The sequence below is a fragment of the Epinephelus moara genome, chromosome 1 (assembly GCF_006386435.1).
Source record: "Epinephelus moara isolate mb chromosome 1, YSFRI_EMoa_1.0, whole genome shotgun sequence".
NCBI lineage: Eukaryota > Metazoa > Chordata > Actinopteri > Perciformes > Serranidae > Epinephelus > Epinephelus moara.
Genome location: NC_065506.1, coordinates 11,193,627 through 11,220,983, shown reverse-complemented (window position 1 = coordinate 11,220,983; position 27,357 = coordinate 11,193,627). Strand labels below are relative to the sequence as shown.

The 27,357-nt window shown below is 41.2% G+C and overlaps 1 protein-coding gene across 1 annotated transcript; it reads left to right on the top strand.

Moving 5' to 3' along the window:
* Window positions 1–27,357, top strand: slc7a10a (solute carrier family 7 member 10a). Its single transcript, XM_050047640.1, has 11 exons — window positions 1–199; window positions 7,525–7,729; window positions 8,435–8,586; window positions 20,638–20,763; window positions 21,657–21,810; window positions 22,039–22,162; window positions 22,702–22,805; window positions 22,983–23,079; window positions 23,250–23,399; window positions 25,196–25,373; window positions 25,487–27,357. The coding sequence occupies exons 1-11, from the start codon at window positions 94–96 to the stop codon at window positions 25,585–25,587; spliced, it is 1,497 nt and encodes a 498-aa protein (XP_049903597.1). The 5' UTR covers window positions 1–93; the 3' UTR covers window positions 25,588–27,357.

Below are 27,357 nucleotides of genomic sequence, written 5' to 3'. Positions count from 1 at the left end.
TATAAGGGCAGCCCGGGGAGCGGAGCGTGGTTCAGTCTACAGTATCTGGACCGGACCGAGGCGGGCAGGAAGCACACTCGCAAGGCGGAGGAGATGGAGGACAAAGAGAAAAAGAAGAAGGATAAAAACTCATCCAAGAGCGACAGAGTCACTCTGAAAAAAGAAATTGGACTTTTGAGCGCTTGCGCTATTATCATCGGTGAGTGTGTGACAGCTTTTGTCTTAAATCGTGTGTTCATGAAGAGCGGGGTCGATCCGGGAATCTGAGCTACAAGAGAAAACGTGTTTGAGCAGCCGGCTAGAAGAATTACTATTGTAACGTGGCGGGTGTGCAGTTGTACCTAGTTGTTAAAGTTACAATACCATGACACACAGCAGGAGACAGTAACAGAATGGGTCCGTTTTTATTGGGATCCTGATGTACAGTGAGGACACTGTAGGGAAATGAATGTGACTTGTCGTTTAGAGATTGTTTAACAGATATTGGCACAAACCGCCAAAATACGCACAGATAGAGTCGCTTTTACGCGCGGATGCTCCACGTCTGATGTCTCGGTCCACTTTTAGGTTTTGTATGGAAACTGTTGCATCAGTCGCGATGGTCTGAATATGGACATGCCTACGTGGCTGGATCTCTTCATGTTGAACTTGAAAGGCATGCAGAGGCAAAATACAGCCTCCATATGGTTCTGTGGGACTGTTGAGTATTAACACAGTTACACTGCCAGGATCAGGGGCTCCATTTCCCCTGTATTTAACTGGGTAAAGCAAGGCATTAATGTTGTTCAAACCAAAAAATGCACTCTTCCTGCACATTAGAGAAATGCAGCTTTAGAGAGAGAAGGTCTACATGTAGGAAGTTGCGTTGTTACAAACGGTTTCCTGTACATTACCATGTGCTGAGCAGTGATGGAGAGTTACAGAACCACCTCATGTGCAGTGGTAACTCAACAGGTTGCAGTGCTATAATAATCTGACAGTCATGCAGAGGGTTCCCCAAGCACCACATCCAGCTGATAACCAGCCTGTGGCCAGACTCATATCAAGCCTCTATGGGGGTGAAGGGAGGACAGGCTAATGACTTCATGGAAATGAATGTCGTAATGAGGTCATGACTTTATTTTTGTGTGACACATTGTGTTCTTGGATTTGGTTTATTAGAGATGATTTAACATAACTATTTGTTATTGTACACTACAGATTGTTCACTTGCATGTTTTAGAGTGCAGGCTAACACCTGTTTAGGGACTGAATTCAGCATTGTGCCATTTTCATTTCAGTTATTTTGCTTCCTCAAAACATTCTGTCTGGTTACTCAAAATATATATCCATATTCACTTTTTGGTCACATTATTATTTGAAGTATGAGCATGCAGGATGAAAGGACAGGACATATGGAATTTGGAGGACTGGATAAATGACAGAGTGTATGGGTTTGCCCTGAATCCTTACATTCCTCACTAATTGCTTTTAACTCTGAAGTTACAATTTAAGATCATCCTGGAGTACAGTATGCCTGTGGTTTTCCAGCTTTCATTTATCAGCCTCAGTGAATGACCTACTATATGTGTGGCTATACAACAGGGGTAGTAGAGTCATAAAACAGACGTTAACTGGCTGTCTTTGGTGCCAGCTACATGTCATAGGGCATGAGGAATGTGCCAGTGAAAACATACAGCACTGCCATGACTCCCATAACTCCCAAGTGTATGTCTGCCGGTGAGATCACCAAATGATAAGGTTCTACAGGACACCACGAGTAGGCGGACCCCTCATGGTAAAAGGGATTGCGGAATGAACCAAGATGACTGGAGGTTTTAGACAGATGTCAGACATTATAGCCTGTTTAACTGTAATTTCCACAGCAGTTTTTTTTTACAATGTAAATTACCCCCTGTGCCTGCAGCTCACAGATCCTTATGTTTTACAGTATAAATTTATGATATAAAAGTGGAAAAATGGAAAAGTATGTCACTGAGCAAACTAGTACAGACCTCCCGGAACAAATAAGAGAGGCAGTTTTATCATTAAAGCAACACACTGGTGGAAAATGAAGAACAATCTGTGACGTGCGAAGTGTATTAAAAAAGGAAGTGCTGTTATCATTTTAAGAGCTTATCTTTACAACCACAGTCCCGCCTATGGCGCTTTGATAGAGACTGATATTGTCCCAGTTAATTCTTATTCTTTGGCTCGCCTGCCTCAAATTTTTGTTCATTTGGCAAGCAGTAGCTGCACAAATCCTTTGCTAAACTTTCAAAGTACACCCACAGTTCTGACTATGCTTTACAGTATGTCAGAGAGCCTTAAGGGTTATACACTTGGTCTAATTTAATATTGCTGGTGTGAAATGAGTGCTCAGATCAGTCAGGTTGATACTGACCACTTGCCAAGTCTTTTCTGTGAAGCACAGATGGAGTGAAGCCTGTGCAGTCAGTACACACATACGACTTGAGTCATGCTACTACCCACCAGATACAGCCTACTCACATATCCAACACCCCACTCCAGGGGGGTGGACTATTGACTGCTGCCTATCTGCGTGCAACTACTACTGCTAACATGTAGGGCTAGAAAGTAAACCAAATGTATCAGGTGACAGATGATATTAATCTATGACCAAACTGAATATATCACATTTAAAAATGACAGTGACATCTAGGTTAATCAGTGTTCCCACATTTTACAAGCCCAGTCTCAATTCCAGCGAGCACCTGCACATTGTTTTCCCTCAGGACAAGTCTGTTAACGTCACTCTGTGTGTCGTGCTTGTCAGTACTAGCGGGACAGATATGCCTGTTAGTACTGGTAGGACAGATTTATGAAGAGAGAGAAAGACTGCATGACTGTCAGTACATTTTCCCACAGAAACTTACAGATTGAAATTAGAGTGTTTTTTTTTGTTTCATACAGGAGGGTGTTCGGGGATTTCCTCAGTCTTTGCCATGATTTAAATAAATTGGAGGTTAATCTGAGGAGACATTTTCACAACAGCGCTCAGCTATAGTGCAGTGCGGGGAGGCTGAGAGGGTCAGTAGGACTCTGATTCACGCTTTCAGCCTGCAATGCCAAACTTTATGACATAACAAACACAATGCAGGCATTATATAACGACTCTGCATCTCTCCACGGCCTCCACAATCAAATCTGACAGTGATAAATGCACCGTTCGGACCTCTCTTTTCCCTTTGCATCATTAGGGAGCATTCAGAGCTGCTCTGACGGGGAAACTGCGATGGTGTGCCTCACTGGGTTTTCACAGTTAAAATGTTTACAGTGGAGTGGACAGAGTCATATTTTTTCGGGAGGACTCCTCTTGTCCCAAAGTTCTCTAAAGAGAAGGAAAAACAAGGACAGCAGTGCAAAACATGCTTTGCTTGGACAGCTGCTGTTTGGTTACTTTCTTGTGCTTGTTAGTTTTAGTTTTTTTTTTTTTTTCATTTCGTAGGGGAGTTATACTTATTAGTGCCAGGCTGGATTTCAACTCATGACATGGTGGCGTATTAACATGTGCCTTAGCCAACTGAGCCACCAGGGGACTTCTGTTTATCACTGTTTGTGGTGCAGCTGAGCCAGGACCTCAATGAGCCATGTTTCCACTACTCCATGAGGCCAAACTGGATTAACCAGTTCTTCTATCAGATATTAACTATTGTTTTGTCATTACATGTCTGGGACAGGTGTTGCCTCAATCTGCTCTGTTTGCTGTCGAAAATAAATGATACAAGCAGCCTAGCTAGTTAAACAAAAATAATTCTGCTGCAGCTGTACTGATGGGTTCCTTCCACAACTAGGATTGCCCTCTGAAAGTCAGACATTTGAATCATCAGTCGGAGACCCGTCAGTCGACTGATTGCTTCAAGTCGAGCGGTCAGGTTTTTTTGTCCAGTCAGTGTGCATTGTAGTGGAGACCTTTTGGTCCCTGGATGTTGCACATTTCAGCGTAGTTAGCTTGTTTGGCAAATTCTGTGATTGTAACTGCCACACTGAACGCCCCACTAAACCCCATTCAAACTCTCAAACTTATGGAAAGAAAAGGACAGAATTGTGGAATATTGGTATTGAATAGCCAAATCTGATTCGACTGGCTTAATCCTGATTCGGGTACAGCCCTATCCACAACTGTTGCATATATGTCCAACACAGTCTTACAGAAATACGTGAAATAGACACAACCTCTTGACAACACACAACTTGTTAGTTCAGAAAAGATGGTGGTTTTGGTTCAAATAACTACTGCTGATTGCATAACTAGGGTCACTTTTGGTTTCACACGGGACATGAACAATGGTCTCCTGGTTAAATGTCCATGTTTTTTTGACGCATTCACCAAACCTCTTGCCTGCCCTATGCTGACTTTCCTCACTTTTTATACTTACGTCCTGTATCCAACACGACAAAAGATCCCTGTTGACTTTTCTTTGAGATTGTTTTTGCTGCCAGCACATAATTTTAACACATTTCGAGCCAAGCCCAACATACTGTTCATGTCCATTTCACGTATTTCTAAGAGTTGGGGCTAATATTTCTTAGATCACTGTGCAGCTTTTTCCACTTTACCATTTGGGCTTTTTTCCCTGACGAAAATGTAGGCTACATTACAAAAGAAAAAAATCCAAAGCAGTGGACTTTAACCTTTTTTTTTTTACTAAAATTAGCACATTTATGCAGGTTGTTTAAATACAGAAAAACCTGCTAAAATTAGGCAACAGCTTTTCCCATTGCCAGTAGATGAGTATAATTTCCTGTTTTTTATCTGGTGTGTCATGTTTTACATTACGTACGCAATAGTAGGAAGCACCATGGAGTCCACCGAAAATGTTGTGGCGGTTATTTCTTTTTTCTTTGTTCTTTTTAATTATTCGGTCTTTCTGTCAAACATGGTGCTGACTAATTTGGAACAACTTCTGAGCACTGCTAGGATGGAGACAGATGCAATATATGGCTGAGATGACAGAGTCCCAGAGGTTACCGGTGGTCATGCCAGAAAAGGGGAGAAAATTAGCGTGTGAAAATTAGTGGGGTGTCATGTTTCCATCACTGCTGATTGGAGCTGAAGCCGATAAAGACCTGTGGCTACTGAAGCGTCATTTCTCCCGGAAATGAATGCTGATTGTAACTTTACCCACTAAAGACAAAAGCCAGGTGTTGGTGTTAATGTTTATTGTTTTGTCCAGTGGGAATGGGGCTCTAGTGTATAACTGACAACATTGACAGACATGACGGTTTGTTAAAATTCAACTGCCCCTGTGATTTATATGTAAAAAGCTGATCACATGGCACTAGTTTTTATTATTAACCTGTATTTATATTTGTGCTGTCAGGCGACTAAACAAGCTTAAACAATGATTGATGGTTTCAGTGCAGCAGTCCAAGAATCATTAAATAATTAGACATAGATGTCTTTTTTTTTGGTCTCTTTTTTTCTGGTCTGATTTACGAGATAATTCACTATTTAATAGTCATGCTATCATCTGACAGCATAGAAAAAAATAAGTCAACACATCACTGAAGAGACAGAACAGAGCTTTGACCTGCTGAGACTATGCTGATGTCAAGGGCATAGGTTTGCGTATTGACGGTAGGGACGTGTCCCTAACAATATTTTGCGAGGACAGAATTGTCACTACCAATATTTGGGTGAATTCATTTGCATTGTCTTCATTCTAACAGTTCTGTGCATGAAAATAGGGGGCAAATTGCATCTTGTATTGATCACTAAGGAACAGTGCATTATATTATTCAGTATGGGACGATCATGTATTTTGTCTGATCAAAAGAGCTGCACACTGTCGCTTAACTTTGTCTCCTTCAAAGAGAGCCCCACACAGTGTTCTGTGTCTGTCAGATGGTCTGAAGAGGATACTACCATATCAGCAGAGCATAATGAGGCGTTATGATTCATTCTCATTCAATTACACAACTATTACAACTTTTTTCTCAAAATAGTATAAATGTATTCTCGACCTCTCAGGGAACACAGATATCTGGGATATGTTCTAAATGTGCAGAAAGTGTTTAACAAAAATAAACTAATGTCAACATGTGTGTTGAGTCTGCAGAGATAAGATTTAATGAGAAAAGTTGGTCTACAGGAGAATAAATATTTGAAAGCAATACACAATGCTTGAGAGCCTTGCTGCATTATATTCCATTACAGTCTGTTCTGAATTGTCACATATCGCCTGAACTTTGTCTTTTTCTTTACGTAAAAAAGGGACACATGAGCGGCTGTGGCTCAGGAGGTACAGTGGGTCATCCACTAGTCGGAAGATCAGTGGCTCAATCCCCAGCTCCTCCAGCCACATGTCGAACTATCCTTGGGCAAGATACTGAACCCCAGTTTGCTCCCAATGGCTGTGAATGTCTAAAAACTGAGTAGCAGGTGGCACTTCGTACTGTAGCCTCAGCCACCAGTGTGTGACTGTGTTTGTGAATGGTGAATGTGACTCATGGTGTAAAAGTGTGTTGAGTGGTCGAAAGACTAGAAAGGCACTATACAAGTGCAGGACCATTTACCATTTATCATAAATAAAGACATATACCTCCATAAACTGATGCCAAAAACTTCATCAGAATGTAGGAATTTAAGTGTTTTATGCTCAAAATTTGCATGAGGAGGTTCCCCGGATCCACCCCTCAACTGCCACCAGTGTTGAAATTGACATATGCAGTTGTGAAAACATCTCCACATCCAACTACACTCATTTCCAAATGATGGCTACGACACCAAAGAGAGGGGAGACAAAGAGAATTTTGGGTCTTACTACCGTCCTTATACTTGCACTCTTTTTCTTTTCTTCTGTTATCCAAAATTTAGCATGAAATTTGCAATACCTACTGTTAGGGTGCTTTGACCTCTGACCCTGGACCTCTTGACTTGGTTGATACAAATCAACCAAATACTTCAAATACACAATATAATAGTCCAAAAACTAAGCCAGATCAAAAACAGTTTCACAGCACACCAAAAGACAGACACAATGTTAATGATGGAGGTGCAGTATTTTGTCGTTTAATGACTCACAGGTCATTAGATGAGACAACAGGCAGTTGAGACATCTCTGGTTGGACTGTTTAAACAAGGCTCTTGGACTATTTGGCAGCTGTTTTGTTTTTTCTTCGTCAAACCAGGTTTTGTTTTCAGCCTTTGAGTTTGTTGTTTGTCAGCAGCTCATTCCCGCTGCTTTGCACTGCGCTCATATGGTGCATACTGCTGTTATTGGGATGGTGTTGTTGTGGAAGCATAGTGCTCACTCTCCAGTTCCCTCCGGTCAACACAGTTAGCTGTCAGTACTTTTGCCATTGTTTAACACGGCTTGCTCAGCAACCTCCATGTAGACAACCGGGTCCAGACAACTCCTGAGTGTCGCATGGAGAAACTGTAAATGTAATTTTAGGTCTATCTTACAAAACAGGTTTTAATCCCAGTATGACTTCTGAGTTAATATACGTTGTTTGACAAGCCGCTGGCAAGTACCAATTGTAAATAACCTCCTTAATCTTTGTTTTTTTTCTCTCAAGGTAACATCATTGGCTCTGGGATATTCATCTCACCTAAAGGAGTGTTGGAGCATGCAGGCTCAGTGGGGCTGTCACTCATCGTCTGGGTATGTGGAGGGGGGATCTGTGCCCTCGGGTCCATGTGCTATGCTGAACTGGGTGTCACCATCCCAAAATCTGGAGGAGACTATTCATACGTGACGGAAATCTTTGGAGGGCTAGTTGGGTAACTACTGTTGTTGTTTTTATCTGGTTATCCTTTTTTAAAACTCTGCTGTGTCTGAGCTACAACAGCAGTTTCTACTACAGCGAATTCTTATATCGACTGTGTTGGTCTCCAGCAGTCGTACTCACTTGGTAAGGATTATACTGCAACAGTCCAGGATCTGTACACGAGGGTTGGTTTAGAAATACTGCCTGTCTGGAACCAATCAGCTCTGAGAGTCTTGTGACTTTCATGATGTCATGTGACATGTCATCTGATCACAGAACAGTATTGTAAGACTGAGAAGGTCAAACGTGCGTTGCAGTGTGAAGCGTGTGGAGGCATTAGTTAAGTTCTGTGTGGCTCGTTCATGTGAACATGATGAAAATAAAATAATGAAAAATCATATAAAATAAAGGTCAAAGCTCACAGTAAGATAAGGCATACTGTATTCTGGTTTCAGTGAGTTTCCACCTGCTAGTGCTTTTTTCACTGTCTCCCTCTCATGTCTGAGCGCCAGTCTCTTGTAAGTGATGCCAGTGCCTTCGAGCAAGTCACTACCAACCCCATCTGCTGCAGTAGAGCTGCATAGAAACCATCAGCAGAAAACTGTAGTTGAGCTGAGCAGCTCTTGGTATAAGAGAGACTGTGACATGAAAGACAGCAGGAGAGGGCTGTTTTACTCATATATGAAAATCCTGTGTGTTTTGTCTCTTCGTCCTCTAGCTTCCTGTTGTTATGGAGTGCTGTCCTCATCATGTATCCAACCACGCTGGCTGTCATTGCTCTCACCTTCTCCAATTACGTCTTGCAGCCAGCCTTCCAGAACTGCCTGCCTCCGTACATCGCCACCAGACTCCTCGCCACCATCTGTATCTGTGAGTCACGCACACAGCCAAAAGCCTTCTGAAAGTCCAGTTGATTTTCAGTCATGATTCATGAGTTCTTCTTAGTCTATTTTTGGGTCTTTGCTGTGATGTTTCCAAACTGTGCCTCCCATAAATAATCTGTTAGTCAGTGTATCCAAACTCTTAGGTCTGTGTCCTCTGATTTTCTATCGATGCGGCTTGGGTTTCTATAGGTAGCGCTTTTTTCTTTCTGATCAGCCAGGGTAACTACTGCTGCAAGTCTTAACCACACAGTTCCTCCACTGATCCCAGATAAACTGAAACATGAAGTCCTGTGCAGTGGAGCTTTCCAGGGCAAAGGCTGGACACTGGATGCTTCTTTTCATTAAATTTAACGTCCGATGCCAGAGTCAGAATTTTAAGTAGCAAACCTTGGCAGGATTCCTTCCTTGTGAGGTTTCTGAAATGCAGTCAGTCATCTTGTGCCACATCAAAATAGCAGCACTCTCTGTAAACTACATGCAGCAATATATGTTAAATTCTTCAAAACACCCTTAGGTTTCATTTGAATTCTTCCATGTCAGGAAATTTTTGAAAGGAGAAGAGCTTTGCCACTGCAATGCACAGGGCATATACAGCCTGACAGCTAGGAATGTATGACCTTTCACTTCAGGAACACAGCAAACAGCAAATGTACAGGCACAACAAACAGTGTCAGAGATTATTTAATAACTCACTGATGTCTAAACAAAGATCAGTAAGGCTCTAACGAATTCTAAACTGTAAAGGGCAATCCACTTTATTTGGCCCAGACAGTACACGTAGTGACTCTGTTAGTATCCTCACATCTACATCATTGTTGTTAATGGGTAGGGCACTTTTGGTTGATATATGGGGAACTGCCCATTAGTTCGACAGCCCATTGGTTCGACATCCCATTGTTCCGACCATATTAAACTCATTGAAGAGCAAATAACCATGTCCTAAATAGCTGTCTTGCAGAAAAAGCTCAACATTTTTGGAAAAATCAGTACCATTTTTATGGTAACCCAGCTGTCCATCCAGGTAACGGTTAGCTTAGCTCAACAAAGCATAGTATTTTTGTGCACAACCTGCTCCAATGCATGCACTACTTTTTCACATACTTGGAATGACATGAAAAATGATTAAACCAAAAAAGTTTTGAGAGTGAGGAAGCTATAAATTACCATCAGTAGAAGAAAATAACACCTAGAATGACAGGTGTGGGTTTCCCTGTCTGAGGTCTTTCTCAACCCACATTAGAAAAATGTCTGTGAAACCATCATCAGACCTTGAGTTATGTGAGGGACCCATGACTTTAGTCATTGAGGCAAAGGAAGTGTTACTGATTTGCCGTACTTCTTCATATCATATAAATAAATGCCTAAAGTCATTTATTTTACAACCACTTGATATTACTTTTATTACAGAGGTCTGCTGCTAAATTTGGCATTATGTGTAACTGAACTCCAGTTTAATACATCAGCAGTTAAAAAAATGTGTAAACTGCGTCGTTAAAGCAGACAAGCGGGGCATTAGTTGGAAAACAAATGGAGCTGTAATTAATACTGAAATTTGTTAGTCCTAAGAAATCATAAGTCATTTTTGAAAGGGGCAAATGTTCACCATAAGCTAGCTCTGGCTCCGTTAAATTTAACAATATGCTAACGGAGCAAGGCAAGCTAACTGCTATCGTGCTCGGGTTAAAAAGGAAAACAACAATGCTTTGAGACGGCTGTCAGAGATGGCAGAGGTATGATCACGTTACACTGTATGAGGTGGTGTGTTCCACGTTTTATTTCCCCGTCACTCTAGGAAAGAGGGTTAGTGTACGTTAGCTAACAATAACCTTTGGAAAATGCCGGTTCTGGTTCAGCACCGGAAGCAGCTCCTGTAATTCACACAAGGTATCATGGAGGCTAGGAATAAGGTAGATACATACAGGATGTGGTTACGTATAGTACGGCCTGTTCGGGTATAAAGTGGTGAGTGAAATGTATTGCACATTTTGTATTTATTTTCTATTATATTATTAATATCATAATTTATGTTCATTACATGAAAGAGGACATGCATAAACACGTATATACAATTCTTTTAGGACCTCAGAGAGGACTTTGGAAACAGCAGTATTTAGGATTTAAATGATAACCCAAAAAACAACAACACAGATTTTTGATTGAATGTTGACTGATGAGTTTTTGTCAGAGGCTTTGCTCAGCCTCTCAAAACTGACAAGCTGGTTGTTGTTATTGGCCAGGTTTGTCAGGTTGATTGGCTCAGGAAAGTTTGAGTAAACAGAGGAGGAGATGTGGATGACTTGTGGCTGATTTGACTGGAAAAAGCGCATTAGGCATCTTATAAATCCGTTTCAGAGGATCCCATTGGTGTATTGATACTGCGACTGGCTGCATTCCTGTTGGCTGCTTGCTGCCACCCAGGTCTTCTCTCTCTCTACCATCATAACATGTTGGTTCACAGTATCACACTTCAGTTGCTTTAGACATCCAGGTCATCTGACGGTGACAGTGACAGAGGTAAACGTCAGACCACCTTCCTTTCCTAGATTAACCCCATGAGCACCTGATCTTAGAGGAAAAGGTCAGAGCACATTAAAGAAATACTGAGTATTGAATGATGGTAGATTAAAAATAGGTGCTAGGAAAACAAACAACAAACAAGCAGTCCCTGTCCAGACGGACTGTCCATCCAGCAGGATAAACCTGAGCACCCAGTGACCAACATGTTAGCAGTGAGTGGTTAACTGGTGGGAATAGCTGTGTGAATGTAAAGCAAGGGAAAAGAAAAATTACAAAGAGTAAAAAAAAAAAAACTCTGCAAACCAAACCCAGCTACTTTGATCCCATGCCTTGAAGATATTTTGATACTGTGATAGTTCACAGTGTGCTGACGGCTGTCATTGTCATTTGATGATTCCTTATGAAGTGACGTGCTCTATTTTACAGCCTCTAATCTGAGCAGTGCCTTCCCTTGAAATGCTGTACAGTACAGCAATCTGTATTAAAATAGCCGGTGGCAAAAGCAGACTGTGCATGTATCTGGTCAACAAGCCAGCCAGTTTGGTCTTGTCTGAACTGGATGGAGAAACCGGGGAATGACGAGAGAGGGCTGTGCATCTGTGCCTGCGAGCGTGTGCACGTGTTGGACTGGAGTTAGCATTTACAGAGCACGCCAGTGGATTGCCACTATTTTTGGCGACAGAATGCTACAACTGCAGTTAGGCCAGGGGCCCCCTCTGTGTGTGAGTGTTTTAATGTATTCTTCTTTTGAGTGTGGTACAAGTGTGTGTATGTGCGTGTGTGTCAGTATCAGTGTCAGACTATATAATGGTGCCAGCCTTTGTGGACGCCGCTAATGAGAGGGTGTGGCTACGCCATTGTGCATTGTTTCACAGTGGTTACCGTGATGCTCCTGTCACTGAGCACCATGGAAACAGGAAATGGGCAGGACACCTTGCACATCAAGGAAGGGAGATCCCATTGGCCAGCTGACTTTCTGGATGGCCGTTTGATGTTCCTATTGGCTGCTTGACACTGTCTCTGTCCTCCTCTCTGGTCCTCAGTACAGATTATCATCTATCTGTAATCAGCAGTTATATAAGCGTCAATCCCTATGTCTGACACTTTATCAGCAACTTGTGAGCACGAAGAGTGTCAACTCATAATAGATTGAGGACATTCATCTGAAGCCTACAAGAGTCTTGGATGAAAGAGAATTAATGAAACCAATTAATGGTTTGATAAGTATTTTCCCTACAGCTCCATCAGCCTCAAACACCAACAGCAGATGCGTGGAAGGACATGTCACTCCTCTAAAACTGGTGGTTTAAATCTGTGATTTTCAGAGTAAGGTCTGTGGCACTCTGCCAGAGGGTCCCTTAAAAGTTTTCAGATTCATTAAGATAAAAAAATACATTTAGATTGTGTTATAAGATAATGAGACTTAACTCATATAAACTTACATCAAAAGTGTATATAACAAAGGTAAAGACAAAACAAGACAGAAAACTAAATAAAATTGAATTAAAATGTGGACAGGAGCAACGTCATCCTAGAAAGTGCACAGTCACATTAGTTGGAGTGGCTCATAAATCCATCTATTTATCTATTTTCTATTTATTTGTATATGTCTTCACACTGGCGAAAGCCGTGGCCAGAGGCATTATCTTTTTGGGTTGTCCATACGTATGTACGTCCCATTCTCGTGAGCATGATATCTCAAGAATACCCTTAGGGAATTTCTTCAAATGTGGCACAAATGTCCACTCGAGGCCCGTTTCCACTGAAGAAGTTCCTGGTACTATTTGGGGGGCAGGAACTACTACAGGAACGTCCTCTCGTTCGGCCCTCTCAACTGCCGTGTCTCCACTGAGAGAGCGGAGCCGGAGGAAGGTTCCTGTAAAGTTACGGGCTGCCTCTGGATGTGACGTAATCGTTGCACGACCATTTTGACCGGGGCGACGTAGGGACGCCGTTAGCCGATAGCGGTGTGTGTAATAACTCACTAAATGGCCCGTGAAAAAAATATTTTTTCCAGCGGATGTCTTAGTTACAACATGATTGAGCTAACTGGAGTAGTTTCATGTCGTATCCGACAACGGGAGGCTTTTAACAGATGACGTCCTGATGTTAGCTTTGCTGCTGCTGTTAGCTGTCCCTGTCAGCTGCAGCCACTGATGCTTTCTAGACATCGTGATTTCCCAAAACTGAATAAATACCACACATAGCAACACAAAACTGCTTTGCTAGCTCAATCATGTTGTAACTAAGATATCCGCTGGAAAGAATATTTTTTTCACGGGCCATTTAGTGAGTTTTTTTTACATGGCGGCGGAAGCTATATGAACGAGCTAACCCTCGTCTGCTGAGTTTTAAAAATGCCGGCTATTTTGTTGCTTTCTGTTGACGTCACATCCCTCCTTGAGTATATCCAATCAGCACCAAGTAATCCCCAAGCCCCAGCCAGGAGTCTTTCGGGGCCGTTCTGAGTACCTACCCCGAGGCAGGGACTTGTTTAGCCCCCGTAAAAGTTCCGGAACTCTGTCCCTCGGGGGTGGTTCCTGCGGTGGAGACACGCACCAACGGCCCCATCCCCGTAAAATTACCCCGAAGTTCCTGCGGTGGAAACGGGCCTTTGGGCTCAACAATATACTGACTAGATTTTGGTAGTCATAGGTCAAAGGTCAAGGTCACTGAGAGCCAACAATATACTGACTAGATTTTGGTAGTCAAAGGTCAAGGTCACTGAGAGCTTGTCTGTCTCGTTCACATGAATGCGATATTTCAAAAACACCTTGAGGGATTTTTTTTTGATTTTTTTTTTTAAATTTGGCACAAACGTCTACTTGGATTCAAGAATGAACTGATTATAATTTGGTCGAAGGTCAAAGATCAAGGTCACTGTGACCTTACAAAACCTGTTTTTGGCCATAACTCAAGAATTCATGCACTACTTATGACAACATTTCACAAACAAGTTGATAACATTTTATATCTGAAAGGTCAAAGGTCAGCTTCACTGTGACATCATAATGTTGTGCAAAAAACCCCACTTATTATTATTCACCGTCATAACTCAGGACAGAGCTCAGACATTTGGTCGGCTACTGAATTAGTGACACTTGTTATCGCCATCTACAGCTTTTACTGAGAGGAGAGGATGGGTTGGAGGACGGGTCGCTATTTTCATTCAAAGGTCACACATTATTTTAGTCTTTGGCTTACACAGCTCTGTATACATTGAGTCACTTTGTAGTAGAGTTCATCATAAATGCACTTCTCATCAAGTTCAGGACCATAAACTGAACCACTGAGGGGAAAAACCTGTTAGGTTGCTCATAATCTGACCAAAGGAAATTAATAAATTGGATCTCAGTTTTAAATAACTTAAGGAAAGAAAAAGTGGAAGTATTGTCTGTCAGGGATAAATGCTAACATTTTCTAGCGTTTGGTGTACAGTATTTGTCTGAAGCACTCAGCGAGATCGACTGGATTAAATGTTGTTCTGCTCTGCTGAGTGTTACTGAGGTCCCTGTTATGTCAACTGAACTTTTCTTAGGGAAGGATTTATGACTGTGAATCAGCCAAGACATGTGTCCTCCCTCCTTCCTACCCTGCAGAGTGTACTGCATGAGAGTCACAGTTGACCCAGGTGTGTGTGTGAGTGTGTGTGTGTGTATGTGGGGGTGAAAACCAGACAGGTCCAGTTGGGGTTGGAAGTGTTCCTCTAAGAATAGGAGCACTGGGCAGCCAACAGGAGCACAGTCATGTGCCTAGCTCTCCCATTTCAGGCAGTTTACTTGTCACACTACTGTATTTTGTCAAATATTGATCACTTTTACTAGATAGAAATCCCCAATCTGCAAATGAATGAATATGAACAATTTCAAATCTTACTCAACAATCACTAGAAATCAAATGATATTTTTCTTTTGGAAACATTAAAGATACACCCTGATTCTCTCTTAGTTTTACTGAGGAGAAACAGCAATAGCAGAGTCTGTTGTTCATTCCAGCGCAGCAGGGAGTCAGTTGTCACCACTTATGTGTGCCACATCAGTGTGGTGGTGCAGCAGCAGTAGAAACAGAAGGAGCAGTATGTTTCAGTCAGTCAGATGTTGAATCCTGCCAACTGGTTATGATGGATGACTTTGACATATGCCACAAAATATGCCTGAGAAATTACACCAGTGTTTAAATAAAAATACAAATTCATTCATTTCATTTCATTAGGAAAAAAAATGTTTAGAATTTTTACACTGAATTACCTTATGCTAAAAACTAAATGTTAACACCTTTCAAAATCAGTTATAGGCCAAGCGTAGATACAAACGATTAAAGCAGTGCAGGCTAAGAATAAATACAGACATCATGCACAAATTACACTCAATGTGGTTGAGTGATTTCAATTTAATGATATCAGTTCCAGACTTCCACAGATTTACTGGCCATGCTGGAGTTGTTAGATTGAATGCAGCATGAAGCTACTTTAGAGTTGATTGGGGGATCATGGTTAGTCAGCAGACTACCAGCGACAAATGCGCTGCAGATGAACAAGTCACAGTGGTTCAAAGAAAAAGAAGAAAAATTAGTCTGAGGATAAAGAGATCTTCACATCATGCACACATTGGTCCTTCTCTCCCATCTCTGTTCTATTAAGAAAATAAAACATAAACGCTATCTGTTCACCTGTTATGAATAGAATCATTAGCCTAATGCATCAAATATGAACAGACGAAATAGTTGTCAGGGTCCCTTCTGCATTAATATGATCATATTTAAAACGTTACATTTTTTTCTTATAATGACATTACATATTGTCCGTTAAAGAGTGAATACAATGAAATGTAAATACACCATGGGAACAAGAAACGTACCAATAAAAACAAAGAATGTCATCATGAGAGCTACAGAGTAGAAACTAGAGTTACTAAAATGTGGATGCTTCACACGCAGAAGATCTTCACGACAGTTTCAAGGTGGACACCCAAGATTAGTGTCACCAGTTCAGTGTCTGACCAAATGCCTCCCCTTCTGTCCTGAGTTTTTTTTTTTTGCAGAACATGATGAGGTCACAATGAAGCTGACCTTTGATCTTTCAGATATAAGATGTCATTTCATCCTTTCAGGCATTTGTGTACAATGATTTTGTTCAGTGAACATTAATTATACTGTACGTCTAGGTAGCGTCTAGAACGAAATTGTGTTTCCCTGGTCACAGTCTAAAACAAACAAAAGAACAAACAAATGATCTTGACCACCAAATTGGCCACCAAATTTTGGAGTCCCTTGAGTCCAAGTGGATGTTTGTACCAAATTTAAAGAAATTCCTTCCAGGCCTTCTTGAGATATTGCGTTCACGGGAATAAGACAACTGAAATATAATGCAGCATGTCTGTTCCTGCCATACAGGAAAGCTGGATTTGATTTTCCACTGTTGCAGCAACTGATTTTAATTCATGCCTGAGAGGAAAATTGCACAAATGAGCCAACAAATCAAAGGACTGTTAGTCCAACTAAGGTGTATTTGTTCAGTGTCTTCATGATGATTTTTTTCCCCTAAGGATGGATGAATGGAGATGAGAGGTAGAAGGTATGGTATAGGTGATTCATTTATTCATTCAAGAGTCTGTTATTTGCACTGTACATCAAAACCAACGAGAGGGATTTTTGTGAAAAACAAACAAAAATAAACCCTGTGGGTACAGAGGTAAATGTTTGCTTCTTCAAAACCAATCTAACCTTCACCAGGTAACATATATTTATGTGCTTCGCCATCTATCAGTAACCGTCTGTGTGTCGCCCTCTTCGCCAGAAAAAGAGTTTACGTCTGAATGGAAGCGAAATAAAGACAAATTAACAGCAATGGCTGGGTGCAGCCTCCCTTTATCTACCTCTACACTACATCACAGACTGCACTATGTTGGTTGTCAGCGTGTCTCTGCGTGTATTTCATCCAGAGTTACTGCTGTAGATTTACTGTAGTCTGGAGGGATTCTGGTGTCAGATACCTTGCGGTGAACAGACAGGACTGCGGGATTATTTCCAATTCAGAGACTCCTGTGACCAGATCCTGGACCAAGAGGAGGCGTTCCTGAGGTTAAAGCCCCCTGATAAATCTGCACCAAGTTGGGATCAGAATCCATTAAGAGTAAAAGCAGTAATTAGTTTAGTATTCTAGTGCTGAGGTCGCCTTCAATAGGAGCTGTGATGGCAGGACACAGATTTACCTGTGCTGTCGCATTCAAAGCCTGCTGGCACCTCCTTCCTGTCAGGGTTAACACAGAGGGAAGCAGGAGGAGGAGGTGGTGGTGGTAGTGGGGGGGTTTCACAGGAACACAGGAGCGGAAATGCATGCAACACCCTGAGGGTAACTGACTATAAAACACAGCGGTGTTGTAGGGGAGAGAAAGCTCTGCCCGGTGCCACCAAAACCTTTTGCCAAACATTCACACGTGTGTGTATGTGTGTGTGCCCGCGCCAGCGGAAGCAGTTTGTTCAGAATTCTGTGGTGGGAGGGGAACCTTGCCCTGGTGATGGATGACATGGTCGATAACACCCTTCACCCATATTTGCTCGTGCGCACACTCACACACATACTTTTGTGCCACTCCTACAAGAGAGTGTGTTTGTGTATGAACACGAGGATTTAGCGAGATTAAATTAAATAAATCGATGTAGGAAATGGCAGGAGCAAAGATGCAGAAAAGAAAGATGGAGTGTCAATGTACACCCTGTCGCCTGAACCACTTCATAACCTCTAGCTCTCAATTTGATGTGCCACACTGTTCTGAGTGCACGTGAAACACAAGCAATGGTCAGTGAGTGGATGAAGGCTAAAGGCCTTCACATACTCTGCAAGAACAGAGAAATTTGTTCTCTCTCGAAAAGAATGATGTCTTTATTTTCTCACAGCCCTGGTTTGGGAGTTCTTGCAGCTTGTTCTCACCACATCATCTGGGCAGAACTTTTTTCTTGTGTGGTGTCCGAGAAATGTTGTGTGATTGGGCAGAAATTTGAAGTGGGCATGGTTGATGCGGAAAACCAAGACACTGTACTCGCCCTGCTCAACTCTGGTCGTACTAAGCGGTCGAACATGCCACCTACGTTCACTCCTTTTTTCCACCTCCTCGGCAATGGCCTATAGTAACAAATCTTCCTCCTCCTCTGCTTTGAACATGTTGTTTTCCTCCTCCTCCTCCTCCTCCTTCTCCTCCTCCTCCTCCTCCTCCATCAACTCAAAAACTGCCATCTTCGCCATTGTTGTTGTTCTGTCAGATTCCCCCAATGCTTAGCCCATGTGACGTATGCGGCATGGCCTATGAGGACTTCCCAGGAGTTCTGCACTGGAGTTTCTTGTGAAGTATGAAATGTCCTGGCCAGAACGAACTTTGTTCTTGTTCTTGCCACCTCGAGAAAAAGTATAAATTTGGAGTATGGAGTATGTACAGGGCTTAAGGTAGGGGGGCATACAAATTCTGCCACTGTTTCCTGTTGATATGGTACAGTACATCATTGAGAAGACAAATATAAAGTGTGTATGCGTATAGTGCAATGACAAACGTGCAATAATAGAAAAATATATTTAGACTATTTATATTTATGTTTTATTGCACTACATGTGTGTCATTACTCTCCAAGTTTGTACCTTGTCTTGTTTTTTATTCTGTACCTGTTTTTATGCTTCCAATGCTGGTGATAGCCGTGGCCAGAAGCATTAGGTTTTCAGGTTGTCCATCTGTACGACCGTATATCTCAAGAGCGCCTTGATGGAATTTCTTCAAATTTGGCACAAATGTCCTCTTGAACTCAAGGTTGAACTGACTAGAATTTGGTGGTCAAAAGTCAAGGTCAGTATGACCTCACAAAACATGTTTTTGGCCACAATTCAAGAATTTGTATGCTAATTATGGCAAAATTTCACATAAATGCCTATTAGAATAAAATTATAAAGCCGTGACATTTTATATCCTTAAGGTCCAAAGTCAACTTCACTGTGGCATCATAATGTTCTTTTGTGGCCATTATTCAACACCAATAACTCAGGAACACATAGACAAACCAAGCGGCAACCTCCAAGGCTGAAAAATGAAGCCAATTGCAGAAGTGCCAAAAACTGCAGCTCATCGAATGGCCACTTGAGGCTGGCTCCAAAACAGAGTAAATCCACATACACTCTGGTGTTAAAATAGCCAACTTCACTGCAGAAATACACGTTTACTGCCTGGTACAAAAACGTTTTTAGTCTCTATTGCTAATTTCCACAGTGGACAGGGGGGTTACATTTTGTCAAGGCCCAAAATTGAGCATATTCAAGGTCGGGGTTGCTTGAGTGACAGGCTGTCTCTGAGGTTTGTCACCATGTTGCTACAGTCTGGCTCAAAAAAATTGAAGATGGTAACGGCCTTAATGCTAAACTCGGTGGCTGACATCACAGTAGCAACGTTTCTTATTTTATACAGTCTATGAGGGAGAGATTTGACCATATACTGAATTGGTGACACCAATCTTGGGTGGCCATCTTGAAACTGTGGTGATTTCATAGCTCTTCTGTGCTGCTGGGTTTAAGATGTATGTAAAGCATCCATGTTTTAGACATGTAGCTTCTTTGCAGCAAGATTTGAAGTACTGTCTACTGTCATGGCTACATATGACTCACTGCAGCACATACCTTACATACCTAACTCTACCTAACACAGCATCCATCTACAGAATAGACTCTGCTGAGCTGAGCTTGATGTTTCCTTGTGGAAAGAGACGAGATCAGAGCCTAGACAGCAAACATTAATACTGTACATGCTCTATATTTACGCCTGAGTTGGCTGACTGAATTACAGTTATAGTACATTGTTTGTCAGACTCATGTGTGGTATGATGCGTACAGGATTGCACAACTTGAAACTTTAAAAAGAAAAGTACATCTACACAAAAGTCTTGTTTTCCCTCTCTGTCTTTCCCTCTCTGTGCTGTCCACCCGACTCACACTTCCTACTGGGTCTACCTCTCACTTGCAAGCCTGCACTTGAGTTTGAGGGCAGCTGGAGAGCCACTTGCTCAAAGTGGCTCACTTGGAATGTGGCCAGCCCTTGTAATAGTGGCACTCACAAAAACACGTAAAACTGAGGGTCAGTGTCAAGGTCAATGGCTCGGGGAGTAAGGGCACACACACACACAGTCAATGCCAGGAGGAAACGGGAAGTAGGAAGTGTTTTAATTCCATACACTGCTGTTTGTTTTTACCTCTGTGTGCTGACAAGAGGAATGTGGATTCATGGGGAGGGTGTTTACGTACAGACCTTAAGCTTTAACCTAAATATGAAAGAGGCAGCAGAATACATACAGTCCAAGCATCCAGCTGGTGAATATCTATGCTGCTTTTCCATCAAGGTTATGATTTAGTGGAGGTTATTAATATACTGGGGAGGGATACTAATTCATTACACTGGGCTGTGTGTAACTCTGCATTTATGAGGCAATGCCTGTCAGAAACATGACGCTTTTAAATTATTTAAGTGTATTTGTGTGTTGTGTATTTTCGCAGTGTTCCTGACCTGGGTGAACTGCTCCAGTGTGCGCTGGGCAACAAGGATCCAGGATGTTTTCACTGTAGGAAAACTCCTCGCTTTGGTACTCATCATAGTGGTCGGACTCATCCAAATCTTTAGAGGTAAACATATACATATACTCTGTATATTTAGATCGATCACTGATTTTATCCTCAGTACGAAACAGAATATTTAAAATGACAAATACTGACAAAGCAAGGAAAAACTATTTAAAAAAAGAACAAGGCAAATTAAATATACCACCTACATTTTCAACAAAAGAAAAGGATAATGACAACTTTCATTTTTACGGTAATGTGCAAAATAACAGCAGGAGAGCTCACCAAGACAGAAAATGAGATATAACTTATGAAAAACAAACATCTTAAACAGATCGAACTATGATCATTTTAAACTCTGAGCAAGGCATAGCCTGAGTGGTGCTTATGAGAATATTTGAAATGAATTTGGGTGCAGAACGACACATTCAGATTGAAAAAATACTTTAAAAAAAAGCCAAACAAACAAAAAACAGTTAAAAGATAAATGAAGGAGTCAACTGTACAAACTGTGCTGGCAGAGAAGATGTCATGTTTTAAAATGATTATACTGTTGATTAACCTTTAAACACGTCTGTGTGGAACCATGAACCAACAGTATTTTGGTTTGATTGTTTCTAATGAGGTCATTTGAGAAGGAAGCTGCTGCCAGACTGTAAATTCTGTCACAGCAGATTATAATGTGTTGACACTGCTGACCCCTGGTGCACATAACTAGATATAACATGGATGTAGAAACAATAGTGAAAATTGAGGAAAAATACATTTAGAAAGTGACTTCACAGGTAAAAATAAGAAATAAAATTGTGACCAGTAAAAAACAATGAAGTTGTTTTCCAGTGAAAAGCATTAGGACATCATTTAGTTCTTTAAACAGTTTAAATATTTTATTTTAACTGTTAAAAAAATTTAACTATGGATTTTCTAATATGATCCTTTCCTCTCATCTTCTCCAGGTCACTATGACGCCCTGCGGCCCAGTGTGGCCTTTGAATTCAGCCAGGACCCCTCAGTGGGACAGATAGCGCTGGCCTTCCTTCAGGCCTCCTTTGCCTACAGCGGCTGGAATTTCCTCAACTATGTCACAGAGGAGGTCGTGGAGCCACGAAAGTACGGCACGCACATGCACAGATAGTATTTCATATCTCTACATGTTTTCCTATAAACAATAGAAGACACACAATATTGATCTTAATGGTTACACTTGCAACTTTACAGTGGAATATAACATACAGCTCAGTCCCTTTGTTCAGAACTGCATTATAGAGTTATATTTTTACATAATGTGTGGACCAACATTTGATTGTTGGCCATTGCTTATATCATTATTTTTATTAGGAACCTGCCCCGTGCCATCTATATTTCCATCCCACTGGTGACCCTTGTCTACACTATGACCAACATTGCCTACTTCTCCTCCATGACCCCTGAGGAGCTGCTGGCCTCCAATGCTGTGGCAGTGGTGAGCATCTCTATTTCTCCATGATTGTGTGTTTCCTACAGCAACTAATAGGAGCTTATATACTATACTGTTTAACAAGACAAACGACTGAGTCTCAGTAGTCTTGAAACTGTAAGTCTGCTGAAGCTCAGAATCCTAACACGAGACAGACCTTAACCAACCAATTATTCAATCAGTCAACAAGATTAAAGTGTTTTTTCGTGATCTCTGAGGTGAAACTGGGAAACAGTTATGAGTTCAGTTTGAAACAAGTGTTCTTTGATCATCTTGAATTAAACGCAGTGTCCTAGGGTATTAAATGAAAAGGTCGTCGTTATTAGAAGCTGTAAATAAAAAAATGACCTTAAGAGACTAAAAACAGCAGTTTCTGTCTTATACATGCAAGCTTTATATGTGTAGCCACACAGTCTGATAAACAAGAGCTATGTAAGGTGTTGCAAATTGCATCTTTCAATGAAATGAATCAATGAATGCATTGCTGTTCGGGACTAAATGAATAATGAATAACAGTTAATAATGTGAATAACATGTTGTTCCAGACATTTGGGGAAAAGCTGCTGGGGATGTTTTCCTGGGTCATGCCGATCTCTGTAGCACTGTCCACCTTTGGAGGAATCAACGGATATCTGTTCACCTCCTCCAGGTAGAAAACATATCTTGCTTTGCTGCACACCACAAGCTGAAACTTCATTTTAATGTCCTTTTATGATTGGATAATATGTCGTAAGAATAAGAACAATGGTGTCAAGAGTTACTCGTAACAAGTGTAGTAGACCTGAACATAAATGCAGACGCATAATGTCTGTCTCTATATTTGTAGGCTGTGTTTCTCAGGAGCCAGAGAGGGTCACCTGCCGTATCTGCTAGCAATGATCCACCTTAAGAACTGCACTCCAATCCCCGCCCTGCTGGTTTGCGTGAGTGCTCCTCTCACAGTTTTGTCTTCTTTGAGTAGCTTCACAGGGATGCACAAACAAAGTGGTCATCCACAGAAATTACTTTTTAATATTAATATGAAGCAATTTGTCAATATTTTTAGCTGTTTTCATAGATTTGTGTCCCTTGACCTTATCTTCATCTCCCACAGTGCATTGCCACTATAGTCATCCTGTGCATTGGAGAGACACACAACCTGATCAACTATGTGTCCTTTATCAACTATCTGTCCTATGGTGTAACCATTGCTGGCCTCCTCTACCTCCGCAAGAAGAGACCCCACCTGGCCAGACCCATCAAGGTACAGAAACCTGAGAACCACACATTCACTGTGGGAACTCATTTTATTTTATGAATGGTCTTGTTGAAGACATAACATAGCTCCCAGTTTGCTTTACATTACCTACCAGTGACCTCTGTGCCAAAACACTTTGGCTACTGCTCAAATATCAACTTTCCAGCTTATGATTTGAAACTGGGAAATGTTAGAAATATGAAAATTTTACAAAATAACAGCAGAACACAACGAGGAATTGAGGAAATTGGAAATGTCACAACAGTGTAAACTAAAATGTTTATAGAGATTTTTTTTAAAGTTAGCCTATAAGTTATTGCAGTCAGAAAAAATGAGGCCACAAAAACAAAGTAACAACAATTGCATATGTTCTCTATATTTTCCAAACGAGCGTTACGTACACTAATTAAGCTATATAAATTACAGTACTACAGAGCTTGGGGCAGTTGTTGAATTATTAATAATTACTGAATTGGCAACAAACATGAAGCTTACCTTCACATTAATTTCATAATATTTAAAAGTAGGTGTACGTGGAGGGTAATTTTTTGGCAGCATTTAATGTCATAGTTGATGCTAACAACTGACAAGGAAAACGTTGGTTTCATTTGGTTTCTCGTGAACTAGCTAGCAGATGTCACTGACAGGTGTATCAGCTGTATCCAATAAACGTTGATAATGTTTAACGTTACTGGCCAAACTAAACTAACTAATTAAACTTAGCAGTTGTTTGGAAATGTTCACTAATCTTGCTCTACTAGTCAGCAGCACCTGGCTCAAAAAGTAGCTGTTGCAACCTAGCTAACTACTAGCCGGTGCCCGTAACGTTGTCACTGTGCATTTGAAGTTCTGTAGCTTCAAATGTTTGTTTTTTTGTTGTTGTCACAAATAAAAAGAAAGCACCACAGCTTCATTAGACTTCTTCTACCCATTACTAGTAGTAATACTTTATATTTTTAAGCTTCTCACTGTAGTTTAGCTGCGGCTTGTGTTATCATGCTAACGTTACTTTAGCAGCCACATTGGGGAGATGTTAACAAGATAATTTATGGGACATAGAGTGCCCCAGGGATGATGTTTTTCAGTAGGCTGACGTGGAAGATAGCATTACACTGGTTCTCTCGTCAAAAAGCCATTGGATTTTGGATTATTGCTATAAATTTTGATTATTGAAGCCTAAATGTGATAGTGGACATTCTTCTAATGATGGCATAGCCCATAGTGCAGTGGGGCGCTGCAGTGCGTGTGCGACCCAGCAGTCTACCTGTCCGTGCTTTTATTGATTGTTTTTATCGTTCCTGTCTTATTGATTTTATTTATTCTAATGTCTGCGTGTGAGTTTAGCCACTTGTTAGCAATTGTCTTTTTAAAGACACACAGAAGCTTCAAAGTTCATGAGCGGTGTATTAACTGACATATTTTATGTTGTAGAACAAAACATGAACATCTCTTAAGCTTGTGTTAACCACAGACCTTATTTCAGGTATCTAACCAAAAACCATTAAAAAAATCCATTGACTTGGAGTTGGAGAACCAGGAGTGCAAAAAATGCTAGCTCATTTTCCAGTTTTAGGACTCATTCCTGGGGCACTCTTTTGGCTGGAGATGGGTAATCATATATGGGCGCCCCCTGGTGTCGGAAAGGTGAATTACACGTGTTTGTCCAGAGGCCCTATGCTTGGATACAGTGTACTGTATATGTAAAATTCTCATCTCAGAGGATTAAATATAGCAGTTGCTGTACCATGGCAAAAAAGGGAAGAGAAAATCTTCAGGATTGTGTGTATTTTCATCCTGTGCAGGTAAGCTTGTTGATCCCCATCACCTACTTGATATTCTGGGCTGTGCTGCTGTGCTTCAGTCTGTACTCTGAACCAGTGGTTTGTGGTCTGGGAATGGTCATCATGCTGACTGGAGTCCCTGTATACTTTGTGGGTGTTCACTGGAAGGACAAACCCAAATGGGTCTACAGGGTAGTCGGTGAGTTGGTCCATGCCACTGTGCAGTACATATTCGATTTTTTTTTTTTTTATGAATAGATATGTTAGACATTCCTATAATTAAAACCCCTCCTGTTGTCTTTTGCTTTGCAGAAAGAGTCACATACATGGGCCAGAAAGTGTGTTATGTGGTATTTCCTCAGGAAGACCCTTCAGAGACTGAACCCCTCACTGCCTCCAAAGCCATTGACTGAGCAGTGCAGTCAAACCAGGAATTCATTTTTTACATCAGCACCTGTACTTCCAGTTTTTGCATTACAGTTTTTTACATTGGTCAGTTTGTGGATGGTGAAGAGATGGTTTCGTCCGTGCTCTTGCACAGGTGCTTCCTGAGTGGGGCTGCGATGAAGCTCCACAGTTAAAGATGCAGATCGTTACACTTAGGGCATTAGCATGTTAAACCCTAAAGCTGTTTTTATTTGTTGGGTGGTACTGTTCCTCCGTTCTCCTCACCAGTATACCAAGTTTCTTCTTTCATACCAATCTTTATCACATCTTCTCTCCTCTACTCACTCAAACAACCTCCATCTGTCATCTTCTGCTTCACTTCCAAGATATTCTTCTTTTCTGACTTAAACTAAATCCTTGAGCTAATGTGCCTTATGAAATCTATGTGTTGGTATAGTGTGTTGGTTTGTGCGGGTATTTTGATTGTGTGATAACTTTTTTGAGGTAAATATGCAAGCAGTTTCTGCACCCTAGCAATATTTCTCTATTACAGCTGCTACCCTCAGCTCCATTTTCACTAATTATTCACATGATGTTTACTGTTTATCAACTGGGGATGAGTATTTCTCTGTCTGTATCTGCCAAGCTACAGTATCCGGCCATTCTTTTAACTTTACACCCCCGTTCTGTTTTTATAATATCACTACTTTCTCCTGAGAGATACTCTTGGTGCCTTCATGTTATTACTGGAGAGATTATCTACACAGCACTCATCGTTCCCAGTAATATTTACAGCACAGGAGAAACAGGAGGATGATGGGAAGTTTGTGGCTGTCAGCTGGACAAATGGCCTCCTCGCTCAGAAATGAATAAGCTGCATCATTACAACACATGTTGACAGGCTGTTTTGCTTTTGAAATGTCCATATCTTTGGGAATGCCACTGTGAACTCTTTCAAGGTGCTTGACCTGCCAAGACAGTTATTAGATTTCAGATTTCTCACCTGATGTTATGATACAGTGCTTACCATTAACATGTTGGATAACATAACCAGAACCCATGTTGATGAATAGATGTTTACTTGTACATGAGCCTGCTCCCACTTCCACAAAGACACATCATCACAACAATTACCACAGGCCCACTGACTTTCTAAAGATCGACTGACTTATTATGGTACTGTTGACATTCTATAGTTGAATTGACCTATGACCTTATGGACTTCCTGTGGTTCTGTTCACTCAAAATACTTATCTTGGTCACAATGACATACTAAGTTGCCCCCAAATTCTTATGGTCACATCGATGTCCGTACTGGAGTTGTGATACCACCCGTGCTTCAGGTGGTATTGGTGTTTACATGTATTTAAATAATCTGTTATAACACTTGTGTATGAGCTGTTTATGTTGTACATACAACAGGAACATATGAGAGTTTGGGCCAGAGGCCTTTTTAACATGATGTAAACCAGCAGGTCGGAACTTGAACTGAACATTCGGTCCTTTTCCAGGCCAGCAGATTTCCCCCTGCTTCAAATCCACTAAGAGACACACTTCAGACAACGTCTGCCGGCCACGTCCAGGCGCTGTTAGCTCAGTTGAGATCTGTAAATACTCTGTAAAGAAAAACAAACTGTTACAAGCGCCAGGGACTCTACAAAGATCACATTCCTCAGACATGTTGTGATACATTTGCATACTGTACAATTGATGGGTGCACCTATATGTTTTGTAAAAGAGTGTGAAGTTGTACAAGAATAACAATGTAATTACTTATTAAATATAGCAACTTCTAA

Excerpts from the sequence above, each read along its gene's own strand:
- slc7a10a (XM_050047640.1), top strand. The coding sequence starts at position 94 with ATGGAGGACAAAGAGAAAAAGAAGAAGGATAAAAACTCATCCAAGAGC. Across the intron at positions 7,730-8,434 it reads ATCTTTGGAGGGCTAGTTGG|CTTCCTGTTGTTATGGAGTG; the intron begins GTAACTACTGTT and ends TTCGTCCTCTAG. Across the intron at positions 22,163-22,701 it reads CCTCCAATGCTGTGGCAGTG|ACATTTGGGGAAAAGCTGCT; the intron begins GTGAGCATCTCT and ends ATGTTGTTCCAG.